The sequence below is a fragment of the Pan troglodytes genome, chromosome 2, assembly GCF_028858775.2.
Source record: "Pan troglodytes isolate AG18354 chromosome 2, NHGRI_mPanTro3-v2.0_pri, whole genome shotgun sequence".
NCBI classification, from domain to species: Eukaryota; Metazoa; Chordata; class Mammalia; order Primates; family Hominidae; genus Pan; species Pan troglodytes.
This window is the reverse complement of record NC_086015.1, coordinates 21,036,959-21,059,978: the sequence shown is the minus strand read 5'-3', so window position 1 is coordinate 21,059,978 and position 23,020 is coordinate 21,036,959. Positions and strand designations below refer to the sequence as shown.

Here is a 23,020-nt window from a genome sequence, read left to right as displayed (position 1 = left end):
TTGACATTTTTGACAATGAAAATATATTATTTTTATAATAAAAAATAAAAAGTTAATTTTTAACAACTGTTATGCCAAAATAGATATGCATAGAGATAGCATTTCCCTTCAAGAAATATTTCTTTCAATAGCAATTCTTTTATGTATTTCCTTTGATTATGCTCCATACAATTCTTTTCTATTTATTTCTGGGATCATATGAACATTATAGCTATAATTACACTTTAAAGTGTTAAATGAAATTTGAGTAACTAGAATCTTTAAATTCCCAATCATTCCTCTGTAATCAATATTTTCTATTTTACATATAGCCACTGGCATTTATGAACTTTAAAATGTCTCAAGGATAAAATGACAAAGTCCTTTGTCTATCAGGACTTACAATGTGCCAATCATAGAAGTTCCCCTGTTCTTCAACTGATCTACAATGTCAAACTGTTGTGCCTACAGACTCTAGAAGGGTAGAGTTCTTCATGTGATTTCTGCATCCATTCTACAATCTCAGTGGCTGACCATGTACAATGCAGGAAATGTTATACTAAGAGAGGGAAGCATGCTGAAAAAGGCTGCAAAATCACCAGCATCAGAAACAACTCTATAGATACCTTTAAGATGGTAATATTCCAGGTAAAGCTCTCCACTGCTTTTTGTAGTTTTCTTTCCTTCAAACCTTCCTTGGTGCCTATGCTGTGCAAGTGTTCATGGAATTCCATGGCTGAAAGAAATAAAAAAGACAAAGTATATTAACTCCCATCCAATCTGTGGTAATGAACTGGAAATATTTCTTTTTCTAGGTACAGCTAAAATGATTCCAACCTCCAGTGGAATTTCATAAATGTGTCCATTTAAGAATGTAATAATGGGGACAAAACACTGAAAAATTATGGCAGCAACAAGGCAGAAGGCATCTTCGAAGTCAGCAATTGTTCCTCATTGTTCTGAAGGGAAACAGGGCACCTATGATCATTGTTATTCTTATTTTAGAGAAGGGAAGCTCAGCAAGCTTCAGAGATGGGAAGCTGCCAAGGGAGCAGAAAGAAGGGCTGGGACCAGCATCTGGACTTGGACTCTCAGGCGGATTTAAGCTCCACTGAGGACACAGTGGAGACGAGGGATAGAAATAACGCAAAGTAATGTATTTTCTGTCACAGAAAGGGTCAATCTGAGGTCAGAGACCAAGCCCACAGTACAAAGATGGGAGTGGAGAAAGACCCTGAACTCTAACTCTGCATTTATTCTACACCAGAATTTATATAATAAATAAATAATCCCTACTGCTGTTCAAAACAATTTCTGCAAGATCTGTAGATCCTCTAATTCAAATTTAGTTTACAGGGTTTTCACATAAATTTTAAAATTTTATTGCTTTTTTTCCATTAGGTGGAAAATCTTAATTCCTAATCACACCAATATAACTCTAATAGTAAGACTGCTGAATCCAACTTAAACATTCTTAGCACTTTTTTGTCCTTAAGAGTATATGTAATTGAGAATGTTCAGTGAAAAATATGATGTTCTAGGGTCAGCTGGAATAATTCTTTTCTCTCTGTGGTTATGCTACTCATAATGTACAATTAGGTCATGTGTTTCTTTTTTCTCATTTTACATGTATGTGGTGGAGGGGAGTGCTTTTTTTGGATGTAATTTGTTTTATGGATTATATCAAAACGTTACATAATTCCAAAATTAAACTACATATCAAGGTGAATTCAGATAAGTCTTGCCTCCTTTATGGTCTTCTCTACCTTGATCCTTCTTCCCCTTATATGTTCTTATTAGTTTTTTATTGTATTGTTTCTCTTTGCAAATATAATCAAATGTGTACATATTATTCATAATCTTCCTTACATGAAAGTAGCATACTATGTACAGTGTCCTGCATGTTGGTTGTTTTCTTTCTTTTTCTCACACAATTGCATAGTGGAGTTCACTCCATGTCAGTGTATAGAGCTCTTCCTCACTCTTTTCTGTGACAGCTACAGAGACTCCAATGTGTAGATGAACTAGCATTTATTTAACCAGTCCCCTACTGAAGGACGTTGCATTGTTTAAAAACTTTTGCTATTACATGTAATTTAGAACTGTTGTAAATTTTACAAGACATTTTGTACATTCTTTTGCACACTTTTACTCTTCAGTTGGGCATTCCAACTTCTAATTCCCTTTCTATGCAACACCATTTCGAAGCAACTCTTCACATGGTGATTGACAACAACTTTATTCCTTAGTGTCTTTAAATATCAAGCAAAAGCTGACACACATATGATAAACACAATAAATGGCCAATTTAGGCTTTTTACTTCTGTGTTTCTTTTTCCTACCTAACCAGGAGCCATGGTCCTACTTCCTGTTATGCTAATAAGGTATGGGAACCTCACTGGTTTTGGGAAAGAACAGTAACTAGTAAGATTCATTCCACTCTCCAGGGAACTAACGCATGGACCACTCCCCTTTTCTCCAACTTTTCTTTTACTGATGATGGTACCTGAGAACATCCCAACTTGGTTAACCGAATAAGCCCCTTCCACCCCAATGCCACACACACACTTTCCCCACTCTTCACATCCGGGAGACTCCCTGGAGTGTGCTGCATGACTCAGATCCACCCGTTGGGGTCCTAATGATAAGACTGATGTGCTTGGCTTTTCTAAGTTTTAATATTGGACTTCAGCAAGAGTTCTGGATTTCCAAACAGGAATAATTAATACTCATTATGTTTCTGGTAGTCAGGAGGTACCATATTCTCATAAGTATCACTGAGGCTTGCAGAATGGAATCCATGACTGGAATTGTAGGAAAGGGAAGAGACACAAGAGTGGGAGGGAGGGGGTAGAGCTCTCTACAAACAAGAAATATGACTCCATGGACTGCAAGATGAACGGGAAAAGAAACTGGGAGGAATAATGCAAGTGATGTTAACTAACGCAGGACCACATATTACAACTGCTTGACCGGATGTGGGCTCTTCGCAATGATTTTTTATGGCATTTCAAAACTGGCACAAGGTGTAACAATAATAGTGGGGGATTTTTCTAACATCAAGGTATCCGCATGGAAGCCTCATTCTGCTAGGGGCAGACTGTTTATGGTGCCTTGCTGAACATTTGATCACCTGTAAGGTAATGAGGCAATGACAGGAACTGGTATACTGGGCTTAATTCCAACTCACATAATGTAAGTATGGAACAGCAGAAGAAGGGAATGCTGAGCTTAGACAAACAGCTACTCTAAGTCTTAAGAAAACAGCTTTCAGAAACTTCAGAAAGTATGAGCCTAGGGCCAGAGGCTGTTACAGAACAGGCTGCCTTGAGAAGGATTGGGGACTTGAAGATGCAACAGAGTTGAAAGGATAAAAAATGATATAGATAAGGAAGAAATGGGGAAACATTTAAAGAAACAAGTGTAGCTGCATACATGGCTGCTATCTAAAAAGCTCATATTTTACAAGTCTATTAAAAAAATGAGACAAGACCACTCCCCCTTATCTTACTCCTCTTAAAATACCTCTAGCCCAATAAAAGTTCACAGGGACATGCAAAATGTTTTATTAGTGAAGCTCTTTTTAAAAACAGGCAAAAAGGTGACAAATTGAACACTGGAAATACTAAGTTAAAAATAAAAAACTCAGAATCCAAAAAAGTGACTGAGACTATCAATCCCATTGTCATTTATTTAATTATTTGATTTGCTGCATAACACATCTGTTTCTTTTAAACATGTCTCTTTTTTTTTTTTTTTTTTGAGACAGAGTCTCACTCCGCTGCCCAGGTGAGGGTGCAGTGGTGTGATCTTGGCTCACTGCAACCTCTGCCTCCTGGGTTCAAGCAATTCTCCTGCCTCAGCCTCCCAAGTAGCTGGGATTACAGGCACGTGCCATCACACGTGGCTAATTTTTGTATTTTTAGTACAGATGGGGTTTCACCATGTTGGTCAGGCTGGTCATTTAAACATTTCTGTGTTATTAACTTAGAAATGACTGATCCAACAGAAATGACAAAATCCACCAGAGTGGATTTTGCTAATCAACTAATTTGAAGCATATATTGATTGTATTTTTTTAAGAAAAGGGTTCTCACCTTGACTTTTCACTGTCTCCCTGTGACATGCGAGCGCCAGGGCAAGGACGAAAGATACACAACCAAGGGAATCACAAGGCAACTTACCAGGCACTTCACATACGCTATATAAGAAATGCAGACAGAGGCTACAGCACTTTCCTAAGGAAGTGGTGAAGAAGGATTTTAATCTTGGTTTGTCTGATATAATCATATGTGTAAAATAATTATTCTGTGGGCAGAACATTGTAAGGGCTATTGCATAGGTACCAGTTATAAGGGAAGCAAGAGAGAGAGAGAGAATGAGATTATACATTTGAACTGGATCAGTCTGTCTATATAAAACAAAATAAATCCATTAAGATATTTAAGATGCAAATTGCATTGTTCTCTTGGAACTAAATTACTAGGAAATCTACTCCTAGCATGTCACAGGAGGTCTTCAGAGTTCTTTACAACAACAGTGGTGTATAAAGAACTTTTCTGGGTGAGAAGTTAAGTAACCACCTCATTTTTCAAATTATTTTCAGCAAAGAAACATTAGCCCAACGAAAAAGTCCTTCTCTTACTAAAAAGCTGAAGAGTAGCATCTCTTCTCCTTCTGTAAGTCATACTATTCTGTCTAAAGACTAGATAGAGTGAATTTTAAAGTAGCTGGCAAAAATCAGGTAAGAAGTAAAAAGCTTAAGACTAAGTCACACTCCCTCTCCACTCCCTCAAGAAGTCAAGTTGGTTTTGTTTTAAAACTCCTTGCACTTTAATTACATTAAGAGAAGAGATGTGAGACTCCCACTATGGGGATGCGAAAGGAGCATGACCCAGTGTTGGGAAGAGCTCTGGGTGGGCAAGCAGCTGTGTGAACCTGTGACTGCAGTTGAACAGGCAAAAGTGGAGACTGTTACAGTAATCCAGATAATTTAAAGAGCATGTGAGGAGGGTCTGGGGGAACTTGTCAGAGAATGGTGGGGACAGGCAGCACAGAGAAGTCACGTGGAGACTAGATAGTGCATCTCAAACCTCAACGAGTAACAGAATCACTGGAGGTGTGTGTTTAAAGTGCAGGCTCCTGTGTCTCCCTGGAGGTTCTGATTCAGGATGTCTGTGGTGGGCCCAGCCACAGACATTTTCAGATTTGCATGCAAGAGGACTTGGGATCATTTTGAAGAAAATCTGATTAGGAAGATGGGGAGATGGGACTGAGAGATGCGAAGTCCATGTGCAGTAGGCATTAGAGGGTCATTATTAGAGGGGTATATCAGAAAATCTAAGAACTATAAGACTGTCTATCCTAAAAAAAAGAAGGAAGGAGGGAATGAAGAAGAAGAAAGGAAGGAAGGAAGGAAGGAAGGAAGGAAGGAAGGAAGGAAGGAAGGAAGGGAGGAAGAGAGGAAGGGAGGGAGGCAGGGAGGGAGGCAGGGAGGGAGGAAGGGAGGAAGGGAGGGAGGGAGGAAGGAAGGAAGGGAGTGAGGGAGGGAGGGAAGGAAGGGAGGAAGGAAGAGAAAGAGACACAAGTGTTTTTTGTTGATGAATTATAGGTAAGAAAAACCTACATATTTAATAAAAATAATTGGAATTTTGATCCTGAGAAAGTTTCTTTTGTGATGATCATCTGCATATTTAGAAGATCATATTTAGAAATTTTTAAATTGTGGATTTAAGCCAAAAGAGTCCTAATATTCTTACAGAGTGTGGCTCTTAGCTTATGTGGCCAGAGCATTGCCTGCTGGACCTATGGAAAGCCACCAGGCAGACACTGGGGAGAATAAACAGGAAGGCAGATTCAGGACGGTGTCAAGGTTGCTGCTGCCGCCGCTGCTTAGGGATAGTGACAAGAATTCCCACTGTGAAAACAATCTTCAGGTTCAGAAATAGAAACCAGGCCAATAATAATGAGGGAATAAGAACTGGGATTTTTTTTCTTTCAAAAACAAGTTCCATTCCCTGCATGTTTCCAATATCTTCCAAACACTATACCAACACATTTGCATCCTAAATTTGTATATTTTAGAGCCAAGTATAGTTGTTCACATTATCTTGAAGTTAATTGTTTAACAAAATAATTGTATTTTTTCTATTAGCCAATGTCCCATATACCAGTCTAATTTAAACTAAATGGCACTATAAAAGTCTCAAATAAAGTATGGCTTCATCCATCTTTTCTTTAAAGGTGAAACGTAACACTTTGGGGCAGCTATTAAAGACAGAGGGGAAGGAACTAGGATTCCTTGATTATACAACCATGTTGCCACCCAAGTAAGACAAGAGGTAACAGTTAATTCTAGCCAAAGAAATGGAAAAAACTTCATTTGAAAACCAACACTAAGTAGGTAAACAGTCCTTTGGAAGTGTGACACAATTGCTATGTGCTATATATTTCGCAGTCAGAATATACAGTGTGTTTAAAGACATCAAAGTTTGAAGGCTGTGAGCATATTACATGAATCCAATAAAACATGCAGGAATACCAATTAATGCTTAGGGGTAAATTATGTTCAGAGATCAGCAAATGACCTGATCAGAGATTATGTTCAGAGATTATGTTCAGAGATCAGCAAAAGACCTGGCTGGCCTGGTGTGGCTGCTCTTTCAACAAAATGATTGTCTTTGAGCCTCAGTTGCTCTGTTCCAAAGAACCAACCATTAGGTTCCTTTGACTCCATGACCCCAAGTTTCTGTTCCTAGGGAAAAGCAGTGGGTTATTTTTCTTCTGGAATGTTAACCATGAGGAAACCTGCCGCAATTTCTTTGTGATAATGAACTTGAGAACTAAGGGTATAAATAGTAGGTCATCAAGCAGCAGAGAAAGGACACATGGAAAATCCTTAGGTGATGTCAATGAGAGTTTAATTCAGTTCTGGTCGAAAGGGAATGGAAGATATAGGTTGTGTGAACAAAGAACAGAATGAAGCCATCAGTCCATGGTGAGGACTGCCCAAATCATGTAACTTTTGCTTTATAGCTATAATATTAAATTTTAAAAATTGGTATGGCCATACAAAATTACATTATTGAATTTTTATATAAAGAAACATATTTTAGAAATTTATTGCTTCTTTCATGTTATCTCTAAAATCTAAACAGCTAGGATTTTTTATATGTGTAGGTGTTGATTACACATAATTTTCCAATTATTATTTCAAAATACTTTATAATTTAAATATTTTAAATAGTTTTTTCCTGAAGGGCTTAAAAGCTTAATGACAAAAAATGAATTATAATGTTGATAAAATGTCAGGTTTTATAAAAATTAATAAATGGGTGCAAAATTTTCAAGATGGCATAATTAAATTAACTCAGAACATTTAGTACAACTGCATACAACTATACTGGGATATAGTGAAGAGAAATTTCCACTTCTATCAAGTTTTCTGCTTCCCATCAGAGATAACAAACTTAGATGAAAACCAAACAGCCCTAAAAATAAAAATAGGATATATACAATAAAAAGATATCAAAAAGAGGCTTTTGCTTTGAAAGGAAGTGAGGGCCAAGTCAGAAACATGGCATCATCTCCTTTTTCGATGAAATGAATGCCATTTATTCTTGCCAAACGTAAAGCAGACGACCTTTCAAACATTCTGGTTGGGATTTTCTCTACCAATCTAAATGATATGAAAATAAAATATAGCATGTAGCACATGGCTAAAATTTTAGAAGCAAATATAGTTTTAAAAATTCTTCATAAGGAGACATATTGATCTTAAATGGATACACTTAAAGATTAGTTTTTCAACTCAAAATTTACTTTGCTGTCCCAAAAAACTCTTTTCTCACAAACACAACCAGTATAAAAATTTTTGTGTATAGATTAAAAAACAAATTAAAAGCAAAAGCTAAAATCTTTTAAATGGTGACAAAATATATATTTATATTTTTAATTTATTTCCAATTCCCCAAATTAGGTGTAGTGGAATATTTCCTGAAAGATGGAATACCATATAACACAGGTGCGTTTGGGACCTCATTCAAGAGGTAGCTATATCAACAGTATTAAAAGTACCTTAACATAACATGGTCTGTACATGACTTATGGTATGATATCACACTACTTAGAGAACAAAATATGGATAGCTGATAATTTTATAAGAATATGTATAATTTATATATAGTACCTGTTTAAATGTACAGCCTTTGTAAACTATATGCTCTGCCTCAAAACTCCGGAGGTCTGAAGTTTGGGTGTGCGGCCTACCTGTGGGTGTTTACATCCTAATCCTTGTGGAGATGTGGAAATGCCTAATTGCTTTTCAGATAGTTCCAGTTGGTAGCCTCCTTTTCTTGGCCTTCTTCCCAAACAATCTGGGCATTAACAAAAGCCAAATTATTTTAAAATGGATTTTGAACTGTTAAATCCCGTTCCACATGAGATGGAAAAGATAAACCAGGTTTCTTAAATATATGCCTGAAACCCAGATGGATGACAAGATCCTTGCAATGCCAAATCCACAGCAGTACAATTTGTGAATGAATTATATGAGGGAGGTTTTCTTCTTCTGCCAGCACTTTCCATCTGGGTAGATCTAGGTGAGGTGAAGTTGCATAACTTTCAGCCCTTTGTGGAATCTAATTACCATGCCACCATTCTAAACACACAACCACGTGACTCACCTGGGTGGGATAATACGAAGAATAATGCGCTTAGCAAGACCCTCCTCACTTCATTTCACCGAGAAATAAAGAGGTCTTCTTCACCACAGTCATGCACAGAGGAGTTCTGTTAGACCCAGAACATTTTTGTTTGGATCGCCACTTTCACATCGATGCTTTCCTGCTCTCCCACAGTTTGGCATGATTACCATAACATACAAGGCCCTCGTGACTGCAGACTGCAGCCTGTCCATGTTTCTCCTTCTTTTTGACACCTCTTCCGATTTTAATTTTCAACAGATAATATAGTCATATGGTTCCACAATTTTAAAAGTATAAACTGAAATACAAGGAACTGTCTTTCCTTTCCCCATCTCCCAGCCTCCTTGTTTCCCTCCCCTTCTCAGGCAACCACTGTTATTCCTTCTTAGGTATCCTTCCAGAGAGATGCACACACAGCACAAATGGCATATTCTCCCTGCCTCTTTAAAGCAAATGTTAGCAAATAACACACATGGTTTCTCTTGCTTTTACAACTATCTATATATCTATATATGCATGTAAGATCTTTCTTATATATGTATATATATGTCTGGAGGCAAGTATATATATGTATATGTGTGTATATATACACACATATACACTCATATATACAGAAATACATATACACATATATACACAAGTGTATATATATATATATACACACACACATATATATATATACACACACATACACACATACATACCTCTTTATTCTTTTTTTTTTTTTTGAGACAGATTCTCGCTCTGTCACCTAGGCTGGAGTGCAGTGGCACAATCTCGGCTCACTACAACCTCTGCCTCCCACGTTCGAGCGATTCTCATGCCTCAGCCTCCCTAGTAGCTGGGACTACAGGCACGTGCTGTCACAGCTGACTGATTTTTGAATTCTTTATTCTTTATACAGTGGCATAATGTTCCATTATAAGGATGTATCATAATGTATGTCCCACGGCCCTCCTGGTAAGCATTTAAGTTGTCCTCAATATTACAACAAAAACCTTTGCACATATGACTTTCCCTAAGTATTTGATCAGATTTATGGAATAATCTCTGAAACAATGGAATTATTGGTTGGAAGTATATAGAATTTGAAATTCTGAAATTTACTGCCATACGGGCTTCCCTATATATGGACCCAATCTACATGCCCTCCCTCCCCCAAATCTGAGTTATCAGTTTCCCCGATATCCTTACCAATCCATTGTCATTTATATGTGATGGAATTCTGGGGTCTTTAATACAAACATCTGAAAAATGGTATCTCCTTGAAATACCTCATTCACTAGACTTCCAGAAGATCAGTGTTCTCCTCCCACCTCTCTGGCTGCCATACCTTAACCTTCTGTTTGTTCTTCTGCATCTTGCTGACATATAAACATTAGGGGCCAGCGATCCCTCTTCTATGTCTATGGTCATCTCTTAGATGAGCTCAGTCTCCCAGCTTGAAAGATCACCTTTGCAATGATAGCTCCCAAATTTAATAATTCCAGTCTTGATCTCTCCTCCAAACTTTAGACTTGGAGGTCAACTAGGCGTATCAAACTTAACTTGTCCAAAAACAAACCCCTGATCTTCCCTTTCAAGACCAGGCCTGCCCCAGTCTTCAGCATCTTGGTAAATAGCAGCTCCATCCTTCCAAGATGAAGCCAAAAATCATCTCTTTCTCTCCTCCTATGCCACATTCAATCCATCAATAAGTACTGTTAGCACAACCTTCAGAATGTTTGTTTTTGCCATACGAAATTCTTTTACATGCAGTCTAACACTAAGTTTGTTTGCTTAATATTATGTTAAAGCTTCTGGGATTGTATTAGTTCCTGGCCTGCATCTCCACCTCATTTGCTGTTCCTGTCTTTCCCATGTGATATTCCATGTTGCTCACTGCTGCTGCTGGCCGGGGCTGTATCGCCCTGCATACACTCTTCTGTCTGTGTCCACTTGCCTTGGCTCTTAGACAAACCACCTTCTTGACTTAACTCCTGCCCTAAAGTCTGGTTCAACTATCCCCACAGACAGACCTCCCCACTCCTCCTCTGTGTGATCAGGGCTCTACGGCAGTGCGCACTCACTCCTGCACTTACAACCTAGGCTGCACTTACACTTATGAGTGGCTTAGATGCCTGTCTCCAATACTTGACCTGGAGCCCTCTTAGGGGAGGGTCCATATCCCGTTTTTCTGTGGCATCTCCAGCTCCTGGTCAGACAGAGAGTAAGAGCTCGTTTGTTGAACAAATAAATATGCGGCATTCTGTATTCAATTCAGCTCAACAGATATTTATTGAGTGCTGGCTTTGTGCCAAACACTGTTCTTGGCATTTGGGAAACGTTATGAACAAACAAAGGTCCCTTGCCCTCAAGGAGTTTCCACTCTAGTAGGAGAAACACAGACAACAAGTGATGGGCATAAGTAAATTATATGGGGTGTTACAAGGAAACAATTGTTACAGAGAACTCATCCACTCAAGTGGCCCTTCTATTTGGATGACAGCCAATTCTATCTGTAGGCCTCATCTCTATCTGAAGCTTCACTATAATTGTTTTGACAACTTACTAGCTATTTCCATTTGAGCATCCTACTGTGATCTCATATGTGTCAAACCTGAAACAGACCTTCACAACCAACTTCTTCCTAAACTAATAATTCAGGCATTCACATTCTTTTGCTGGGAGTAATATATGAACATGGAGGGCAGAGGAGACAGAACCAATCACTGAGTCCCCGAGTGAGTCCTAAACTATCTAGTGACCTCACTGCTTGTAACAGTTTCCTGAAGTATTTAAGACACTGACAGATAGAACTTGAGACAAGGGCTTTATCACCAAATAAGTTTGAGAAATGCTGAGTTAAAAATGAAGGATATTTAGCATGCTAATGTGTACTGAGAATCTCCAAAGGGGATAAGTTGCATTATAAAAATTTGATGATGAAGTCCTTTGCCCAAGGAACATGACTAGTGTTGCATGAATTAGGCTTTAGTAAATGTTGGCTTAAAAAAAATCAATCCCAAATGTTTTAGACTTGAGTTAAAAGGCTTCCATAATTGGGCCCAGCCTGTATTTCCAACCTAATTTTTACTGTTTCCTGAAGCAAATATTTCCCTTCAGCCAGGACAATATATTTCATGTGCACTGAAAGTACACCTTGATGATAAAGTCTGCTAAGCTTTGGCCCATCTAAAATGCCCTGTTCCTTCTGCTTAACTTATACAAATCCTGCATTCCCTCAAGGCCCTAGTTCAAGCTCCACCTCCTTTCCTAACAACAAAAGCCTCTGAGACTGCTCCTTTCTTCAAATTTCATTTATACCTGTTATCTATACCACTCACTTGGTTGTGTTTTATTGTAACTTTCCATGATGGTACAGACATTATTATCCTTTTTTTTGCATCTCCAATAAGTAATTAGTATAATAACTTGTCATGAAACAAATTCCACAAATGCATGACTGTGTTTTTTCTTTAATATGTTAATATGTTGTTGACACAGCACTGACCTATAATGAGAATACAGTGACCTATACTAAAAGAACATGGGTTAATTGAAGTTGCTTTATATTCCTTATTATTATAAGAAAGTTTATCTCCAAATACTGTTAAAACATTCTTAGAATGCATTTGTTCACTTTTATTCAATTATTTATATATTCCCTTTTACAATCCCTTATATATTTATAATATACTACAGGATTTGTAGACCATAGAATTTGAGAGCTGGAAAAGCCTTAGAGATAATCTGGGCCAAATCACTTTATATTAAACCTAAGGATACCTAATATACACACATACATGTGTGTATATATATAACCTTCTGGTATTTGTATGAGAAAGGTGATTCATTTTGTCTGTGGACTTTACTTGAATTGTAGTTCTTCTCAGCTTTAATCAGAAATTATAATGGGAATTCTCATAACCAAATGGTTTATTTATGCAAGTGCCAGAGTTAAAAACAGCCTGAGAGTTACTCGTGACCCCTCTTGAGCAGAACATCTGCTGAGATGACCCTGAGAGTTGCTATTTAAATACAAGGGGATGCTTTCAGAGACTCCATGGGTTTACGAAGGAAGGAGTGAGGAAGATGTGACAAGAGAGCACGGTGTTGGGATTTAATCACAGAACAGGTACCCCAGGAAGGGCAAGTGTCCCCAAAACTTCCCTCCCCTTCATTTGTGGCACTGGGGAAATGTCACTGGTGAAAGCTATGTTCTATGCTGCTCTAGAAAGATAATTTTGCTGTCATTCAATCACACAGCTGGTGCATGCCTGAGTCTGAGCAGTCACTCACACTCTCCCTGTGGAGAGACAGAGGAGAGAGGCTTAGGGAAAGAGCATGAACTCAGAAGAGGGCCTGCTCTGCTCTACCCTCAAAAGAGAAGTTCTCAAAACCTGAATGTGCTCACCACAATGCAAATTCCTGAGTCTCACTCCCAGATGGTCAATATTTTGGGAATGATGTAAAGAGACTGCATTTTCAACAAGCATTCCCAGGGGATTCTGACCACACGTATGAAAAATAACATTCGTGTGAAAGTTGATGTGGGAATCCTTCTTTTCTTTGCATGACTCTGTGAATATATGATGTGGGAATCTTAGAGCAGAATTAGGGTGAAGGTTACAGGGACGGTTGAGGTGTGGTGAGACAGCGGTTTCTAGAGACCAGTTGCTTATTTTGAAGTTTTTGCTCTGAATGAGTTGGCCTAGTTGTTGTCTTTGTGGTCATTTCCTCTGCCATCCCTCATCAGTGATGAAGGTCCTTTGTGAGGGAATTAAAATGAGAAAGAGGCCACTGAGGACCTTGCTACTTCTTTTCTTCCCTTGACTTCACTAATTATTAGTTAATTAATTAGTAAATGCCTAAAAGAAGATGTGGTGGTTCAATATCCAGTCTTTAAGAGAAAAGATGCTGTGGATTTCAAATGGGGCCTGGGAGTCTGATGCAGGTTTCCTGTGTCTCATCTTCAAAGTGTTAACTTTCCTCCTTCAAACTAATGATGATGGGCTACAATTTATGTGTCCTGTAACATTGTATGGGATGACTTGTTTAATCTTTTAATCTTTTTCAGTAACTGTAATCCAGCCATTCCCAAATTGCTGTTTATGTAACTGATCTTAGTTCACTGCAATTTAAAAGGCATAGGGCCATCAGGGAATCACATAATCCACTGCCTCTTAGAAGAAGGAAAATGAGGCAGAGAAATGTCCAGGAAATCTGGACAGTTTTCTCCAGCAGGAATTTATCGTTTTGGACTTGATGACTTTCATGGATTTTTCTGTAGCAACAATGGTATCTTCAACAGGATTTTGAATCCTTCTAAACATGTATGATGTCCTCTCTATCGGGGGTTCTCTTCCACAGCATTAACAATCCTTTCCATATAGCATCCTCTGTAATGAGCCTTAAAGGTACTTATGACCCTTTAATCTACATGCTGACTTGGAGACATTGTGCTTGGGGGAAAAGAGACCATTTCATGGCTTTCAGTGTTGAACTCATGGGGTTCTGGGTGACCAAGGGCATTGTCCAATATCAAAAGAAAATTAAAAGGCATTCCCTTACTGGCAAGGTACTTCCTGACTTCAGGAACAAAGCATCAATGAAACTAATATAGAAGAAGCTCTTGTTGTTCAGGCCTCCATGTTGCACAACCAAAAGACTGGCAGCTGGTGTTTATCTTTCCCCTTTAAGGCTTGGGCATTAGCAGCTTTATAGATGGGGCCAGTCCTGACCATAAACCTGACTGCATCTGCACAAAACAGTAGAGTTAGCCTATCCTTTCCTGCCCTAAATCCTGCTGTTTGCTTCTCTTCCTTACTAACAATTCTCCACTGTGACTTTTTTTTCCCCCCAGAACAGGGTACTTTCAGCTGCATTAAACACCTGTTCAGGCAGATATCCTTTCTCCTCAATGGTTTTTTTAAATTTTATTTTTATTTTAAATTTTTATAGGTGCATAGCAGGTATATATACTTATGGGGTACGTGACATGTTTTGATACAGGCATGTAATGCATAATAATGGAAAATGGAATATCTATCCACTTAATAAGCATTTATCATTTGTGTTACAAACAATCCTATAATACTCTTTTCATTGTTTTAAAATATACAATAAAATTATTAATGACTACAGCACCCCTGTTGTGCTATCAAATACTAGGTCTTACTCATTCTTCCTAACTTTTTTTTTTTTGGTACGCATTAACCATCCCCACCTCCCCCGCCCTGACCTCCCATTGCCTTTCCCAGCCTCGGATAACCATCTTTCCATTCTCTATCTCCATAAGTTCAATTGTTTTGATTTTTAGATTCCAAAAATAATTGGGAACATGTGATGTTTGTCTTTCTGTGCTTGGCTTATTCCACTTAACATAATGACTTCCAGTTCCATCCATGTTGCAAATGATAGGATCTCATTCTTTTCCATGGCTGAACAGCACTCCATTGTGTATAAGTATCACACACAATATCCATTCAACTGTTGGTAGATGCTTAGGTTGCTTCCACATCTTGGCTAGTGTGAACAATGCTGCAAAAATCATGGGAGTGCAGGTATCTCTTTGATATACTGATTTCCTTTCTTTTGGGTATACATGCAGCAGTGGGATTGCTCGATCATATGGTAGCTCTATTTTTAGTTTTTTTGAGGAACCTTCAAACTGCTCTCCATAATGGTTGTACTAATTTACATTCCCACCAACAATGTATGAGGGTTCCCTTTTCTCCACAGCCTCGCCAGAATTTGTTATTGACTGACTTTTGGATAAAAGCCATTTTAACTGCAGTGAGATGATATCTCATTTAGTTTTGATTTGCATTTGTCTGAGGATCAATGATATTGAGCACCTTTTCATATGACTGTTTTTCATTTGTATGACTTCTTTTGAGAAATTCCTATTAAACCTTTTTCCCATTTTAAAATTGGATTATTAGACTTTTTTTCCTACAGAGTTGTTTGAGCTCCTTATATACTCGGGTTATTAATTCCTTGTCCCATTCAGTGTGTTATTTCTCCATTTTGTTGTTTGTTTCCTTTACTGTGTGGAAGCCTTTTAACTTGATGTGATCCCATTTGTTCATTTTTGCTTTGGTTGCCTGTGCTTGTAGGGTATTACTCAAGAAATCGTTGCCTAATCCAATGCCTGGAAAGTTTCCCCAATGTTTTCTTGCAGTAGTTTCACAGTTTGATGTCACAGATTTAAATTTTGATTTGATTTCTGTATAAGGAGAGAGATACGGGTCTAGTTTCATTCTTCTGCATATGGATATCCAGTTTTCCCTGCACGATTTACTGAAGACACTGTGTTTTCCCCACTGTATAATCTTGACACCCTTGTCAAAATGAGTTCATTGTAGGTGTGTGGATTTCTTTCTGGGTTCTCTATTCTGTTCCATTGGTCTATGTGTCTGCTTTTATACCATTATCATGCGATTTTGATTACTATAACTCTGCAGTATTATTTGAAGGCAGGTAATATGATTCCTCCAGTATTGTTCTTTTTACTCCAGATAGCTTTGAATATTCTGGGTCTTTAGGGGTTCCATATAAATGTTAGGATTTTTTTTTTCAATTTCCATGAAGAATGTCATTGGAATTTTGATAGCGATTGTATTGAATCTGTATATTGCTTTGGGTAGTATGGACATTTTAACAATATTGATTCTTCCAATCCATGAACATGGAATATCTTTCCATTTTTTTATGTGTACCCTCTTTAATTTCTTTCATTAGTGTTTTATAGTTTTCATTATAGAGATGTTTCACTTCTTTAAGTTAATTCCTAGGTATTTAATTTTATTTGGGGCTATTTTAAGTGGGATTACTTTTTAAATTTCCTTTTCAAATTGTTCACTGTTGGCATATAGAAATGCTACTGATTTTTGCATGCTGATTTTGTATCCTACAGCTTTACTGCATTTGTTTATCAGTTCTAACAGATTTTTGGTGGAGTCTTTAGGCTTTTCCAAACATAAGATCATATTATCTGCAAACAAGGATAATTTGACTCAATGATTTTCTTAATGGCATCTGGGAACTTGTCTGCTGCCTGCTGGTTGACAGAAGCTGCTTCGCCTATTACCTTGACATTTTTTAAGCCAAACCTCTTTCTAAAATTATCAAACCATCCTTTGCTGGCATTAAATTCTCTAGCTTTGGATCCTTTACTTTAAATTGTCATATAATGACTTCACTTTTTTTTAAATCATATTAGTCTATAGGTGTGCCTTTTGTATAGCAATCCTGTACCCACCTAAAAGCTGTATTTTCAATGTGAGATAAAAAAACTTTGCACAAGAAGTGCAAGGTTTTCATACCTGCTGGTATGGCTGCAAAAATAGCTTCATGAATTTTCTTTTCTTTTTTTTTTTAGAACAGTCCTTATGCTGGATTCCTTTATCCTGAAATAGCAGTCAACTGCAGACCTCAATCTATGGTATATACTAAGCAATTCAACTCTTTCTTGTAATGTCATGACTCTTCTCTGCTTCTTGGGAGCACTTACAGTATCACCAGTGGCACTTCATATAGGTCCCATGGTGTTACTCAAGGTTTATGGTATTGCACTAAACATGATGAATAATATGCCATAACTGTGAGAGATCACTTTTTACTGTGAATGCAACTTACTGGAATGATAAACTGCTCAGTCAGAGATGATTAGCATCACACAGCGTTTTAAGCAGATACTCCCAACACTTGAGCTCAGCACAACAGCAACAGGAGGTGGCTATGAAATTATTACAGTAGCAAAGTATGTTTTGGAGTTAATTTTAGCAGTTATGAGTTAATAGTGCATCTTACATTGTTTACATTTTTCTTAACTGTGAAAGACGTCATGTATGGGCTTTAAGTGTGTGCATAAGTTTTGATAAATTTTAACCTTTTATAACAGATCTGTGCATATTTTATGGCAGTAAATGATAAAATAGACTAGTACCTACATATATTTTATGTGGCCTATCTTTTTCTTAAATTTTTTGATATTTCCATGCTGCATGTTTCATCTTTTTTCAAATTGTTGCCAACCTCCAAAAAATGTTTTAGTATATTTATTGAAACAACTCACATATATGTGGACCCATGCTGTTCAAACTTGTGTTGTCCAAGGGTCAACTGTATTTTCAAACAGAACACTTGTGAAGTGCTTTCAGAATGAATCTCGCAGATGATTTTCTTTACTATGTTGGGCAAGATGATGTGCATGAACCAAGTGATAGATGGTGATGGCTTACTTATCTGATAACCTCAGCTCCTAGGAGCACACTGAGATCTGAGGAGTTTGAAAAAAAAAAAAAAGTCTCTGAGCAATTAAATCCAGGTCATGTAGGTCTGGCCTGACATTCTGCTGGTTTTCCCCATGCAGGAGTGTGTCGGGGCCTCATCCTCTTTTATGTAAGATAAATCGCTTGGTCATAGGGGAGACATCAACAGCTCAGCAGACTGGAAGCAGCAAATGTAAGAGAAAACAAGAGCAGTATACAAACAGACAGTTGGAAATACAGTACAAAGCAGTAGGAAGTGAGAGTTTAATGAAAGGAGATGGAATTAAACTATTAACACGATGTCCAGATCTGAACAGTCACAGCAGGCAGGCTGCTGTGTGTGCAGGTTAAGGGGCCTCCAAACTTAAAGCCTCCAAGAAATCACTGCATTAAACTGCAGCATCTCAAGATGACCCTGGGTCTTTAAAACAAATGTTCAAATTATTTTCGGCAAATCAAATTTAAGAAAGCAGGGATGGATAAGATCCACTGAAAATTTCCCATTAAATTGATTAAAATGAAGGGTAATTAAAGCTTTTATTATTTGGAAAGTTATTTTCTTTGATCCCACTTTACTCAGTGAAGATGCAACCCTGGCCATGCATGAAAATACGCTGGAGCTTTTAGCAAAGAACCTTCCATTTAAAGAGGTGTGGAGAGGGCTGGGTCATCTTTCATTTAGTTTGATCCTCCCTCCTAACAGTCATTCTGAAAGTGCACAGAACAGATTCTCCTGCCAGAAGAGGAACGACGCTCTCATCCTCCCAGGCATGCAGGCATCACCTCTGCCTGAGGCATGCCCATGAAAGCAGGGAAGCCAGCAGGTGTCCTATGCGGGCTCTTTGCGCCTCTGCAACCTAACACTCTCCCAGGCCTTGTGGGTGTGGGATCACATCTTTGGGAACATCCTCAGTTCCTGTGGCAGCTTTTGCCCCTTGATTCCTTCCTTCTTTTTTCTTCGAATTTAGTTTTTATTTTTGCTAGAATTATGCCTGTACGTAAAGAACCAAATAATTGTCCACAATTCTCCCTCCCCAGAAGCAGTCACATTCAACGCCTTTAGCTGATTGTTTCCCTTCCTTAGTATTTATGTTCATATTTCCAAGTAACATGCTTATATTGTTTACTTAGAACTGTTTTTCAAGCATCACCTATTAAATTCCCCATATGGAGAACGAGAATTTTGCTATTTTTAACCTCCCCACTGTCAGGACACAGAGATCTAAGTGTTAATTAATCCAGCTTCCAGACAGTTCCTCTCTTTTATAACTAGCTTTAACCCAGTTCCCAGAGGTACCTGGTCACCAGGTTAGATCTGAGCTGGTGGTTGGCCTGTGAGTCAGGCTGTGTCAGGCCCCCCAAGACCAGCTTCAGATTGAGGTTCCAGAGTGGGCAGCTAAGCCAATTATCACTTGTTCAGCTGTTACTCAGTTTCTAGAATTTTGTTGCTCCCGATTTCTTTGTCCTTATGGATTTGTGGTTTAAAAAAAAACCCTCTACTGTCATTTTAATGAGGTTTTAGAGTAGAGATTAAAAGCATTTGTTAATTCACCATCTTTAACAGGATGTCATTGATTTGTTTTTTTCCTCCTCCAGAGAACAATTTATTTTCCATTTAAAATTACCTGATAGAAATACCTAGCTCACTGAGGGAAAGCATTTGGGTTTCCTTCTTGATCGTCTTCCTATCCTTTATTAAGCATACCAATTCAGTGACTAGAAAGGAAATTATAATCCAAAAATGGGCTGCAGTTTTGGCGTTTAAAGAGACAAAAACATAGATATTAGAAAGTGGAAAAGACTTTGGCCCTGATATTAGAAAGTGGAAAAGACTTTGGCCCTGAAAGAATTTGACAAATCTTTTCCCAACTTTTATACATTTCTAACAAATGAACTTTTATGATGTTTCTCCCTCTGCAGACTCCTGTTCAGCTCTCCTGCTGGTGTTCCTTACCAATCCCCTACTTGAGAACATGTATGCATGTGTTCGCCTGGGCTTATGAATTATAGAGACCCATTCTTGCATGGCCACATCACTTCTCACTCCCATGGCGGCCCAGACTCACGCATCCCATATCACCCCTGCAGGATCTGATATTTAATCAGTCCCTTTGACTGGCACTGCTGATCTCTGACTCTGAGCAAAGTCCCCATACTCTTGCCCATGTCTTGAATCCCCGCTTTCACTTCCTCACCCCCAAAGTTGGTGTTCTCCTATGACACTACTTCCCTGTTTACCTCGTCAATGGAAAACACTCCTCTCTTTTTCAGAATTTTTCTAAATGTCACGGCTTTCTGTATTATCTCAGACGAGGAGCCTTTCTCCCTTTCTAAGGTCAAGTGTTTCATGACTGTACTTCATTCCTGACCTCACATCCTTCATCCTGAATCTCTGTCTCATCTATTAATGTCTTCCTCCTCACTGGGTCGTTTATATACTCCTAGCAACATGGTTTTATTATTAAAATTTCTCTTTTACCCCAACTCTCTGTGTCACTGCATTCTCTTCTTAACAGAGAGGACTATGCAGGCAGGCTGCCTCCAACTGCGCATCTCCGAGTTGTTTCCACTGCTCTTTCCATGGTCCCTTTGGGTCCTCCACTGCTTGGATGCATAGGTTCCTAGCCTACCTTGGCTGGAGGTCTTCACTTCTCAGCATTCCTCTCCTGCCATGCTTCCTCTTCCCAGTACTAACATCAGCATAGCATGTTCCTATGTAAAAAATAGATTACACAGCCAAGAGCCTGAACCCTTCTGAACTGGGGACATTTTTAAACATGTGTTTGGGGGTGGATGTCTGACTCTTTATTTCCATTCAGTTATTTAAACAAGGTTTTAACTAATAAAAATATATGTTTGTGCTTTAAAATTTGAAATACATCTAAAATAATCCTCTCTTGCAGCACTTTGGTGACCTATATCTGTTGGCAAGCAGAATAACAATTACTTATCAAAAGTAAGATCTTATGCAACTGTCTTTTGAGCCCAAAACAAATTAGCAATTCTTCATATGACTAATGACTATATGTCCTTACCATAATTGTAAACATGAGAAACAAAAGATCAAGGGACTCTAAAATAAGTACTTGGGATAACAGAAGGGCTGTGTAGGCGTTCATCAGTAACTGTGAAACCAAAAGATAATCTTTACACGCTTCTAAAGATCTTTAAACCCAGAGCAACTTGAACCATTACACAGTGGTTATTCTCCCCCCAACCTAATCAAAATCCCTAATAGATAAGATTCTTCAGCTTTTTAAGTACAAGCACATGTATCCCTTACTGAAATCAAACATAAACAGAAAGCCACATTATACTGAAAATTATCAAATTTCATAAACCAGTGAATTGACAATAACTCAAATTGTTGAATAGTTTTTTTTCTGATAAACAGTTTTTTTTTCAAATTCCACAAAGTCCACAATTTTCATAGCAATACATGCATTGAATGGAATCAAATAATTAAAATAAAATCATATTTAGTTAATATTTGGGCAACTACTCTGTGCAGAATGTTAGAACAGATGTCATGGGTAAGATACAGAGAGCAGTTTGATATATAATCTTAGTGCTTTAGGAGGTTATTATCCTGTTTACAAGATGGAATGCATTAATAAAATACACAGTAACTGAAGAAGCCCTACCAACTGAAGCAAATTAAAGGTTTAAAGGGCTGAATAGAATGCTTTAGGTAACATAAATCCTGGAATCTTGAAAGGTCTCCCAGAAGACTGTTGAGATAATTGAAAAAGAAGAAAGTACAGATTGGCAGAGAGGGCAGAGAAAGAAGTCTCAGCAGATGAGTGATGTGTGCAAATCTAATTAAGTAGAAACACAGGGAATGGGGACAGGCAGCCCAAAGCAGAGGGTAGATGGCTCACCATCCCTTCCCTTCCTCCCTCACTCTCCAGAAGCACCTTCCTTATCTATTGCCAACTGCCTCCCATCAGGTCTGCCTATGGACATTCTCTGCACACAGCTATTATGGTCAGTACCTGAAAGCTCAGTCCCTCTCCTGTTCTACACAAACACCAATGTCTCCCCAGTGCATCACACACCAACTTGAGACTCCTGAGTAACACACGATAAGTATTCAATATATTTACTGTGTTTACTTCCATATCTCCTGTTCAATAATTTGCAGATTGTGTTAATAATTTGTAGATTGTGTTGTAGATAAAAATTGTGTTTGAATAATTAAATGTAGATTGTAGGGAGAGTTAGCCTGGAAAGGACTAGAAGTAGAAAGACCACTTTGCTAACAATATTTGCTGACAAGATGAGTAAAACAAGATGGGGATTGTGGAGTTTGTTGATTAGTCACTAATATGAATACTCTTTCAATAGATATTAGAAAAAAAAAGTCACACATATCCTTATCTTCAATCTATTTTAAACAAGTTCATTTCTGAGATAAGGGATTTTTTTTTCAGGGTAGGCAATATAGTTTCTTGGTTTTAAAGAACAGCAACGAAAAAAACCTTAGAAAGTCAGGACAATTTTTTTTTTATGACTTGAAAATATTCTCCATATTAGAATCTCCCAAATCAACACTCAAAAAATCAGAAAATTAAAAGAACTCCATTTTGTGTATTTTCATTACAATGCAGAATACTGAATTTTTTGGTTTTACCACAGCTAAAATTAACTGGATGATTGTTTATATAAGAAGAATTTTATAATCTGGTATAACATTTGGATGTGAAATTAATGAATTTTTCAGCACGTGAAAATGCCAGTGTACTAAAAAGTGTCAGGAGGTTGTAACTGGAATCCATCTCCTTTACAAGAAGCCAGTCTCCCTCTACTCAAGCCTTACCTATCCTACTGTGTACCAGAGTCACGGGTGACCAGCAGGAGCTCTGGCAACACAGTTAACACTGAAGAAGAGATTAGTGCAGAGTTTCTCAATTTTGGCTGTACATTAGAAACACCTGGGAATTTAAAATAGTTATTAATTCCCAGCCCCATACCTCAGACCAATGTTGATGTATTTTGAATGGTCCCCTCAGGTGAGTTTGTTACCCAAGGCTGAGAACCACTGAATTGGTATTTTCTTTAGCCATAGAAAAATAATTT

General features: G+C 38.0%; 1 protein-coding gene across 6 annotated transcripts in view; it reads right to left on the bottom strand.

Annotated features, from left to right (window-relative positions):
• PLCL2 (phospholipase C like 2) overlaps positions 1 to 23,020 on the bottom strand; it is a 247,265-nt gene that overhangs the window by 21,953 nt on the left and 202,292 nt on the right. For all 6 annotated transcript variants that reach the window (XM_054680392.2, XM_054680393.2, XM_526146.8 and 3 more), the window contains one exon: positions 606 to 715. In XM_054680392.2, the coding sequence (XP_054536367.1) occupies positions 606 to 715 (110 nt within the window). The remainder of the gene's footprint in view (positions 1 to 605; positions 716 to 23,020) is intronic.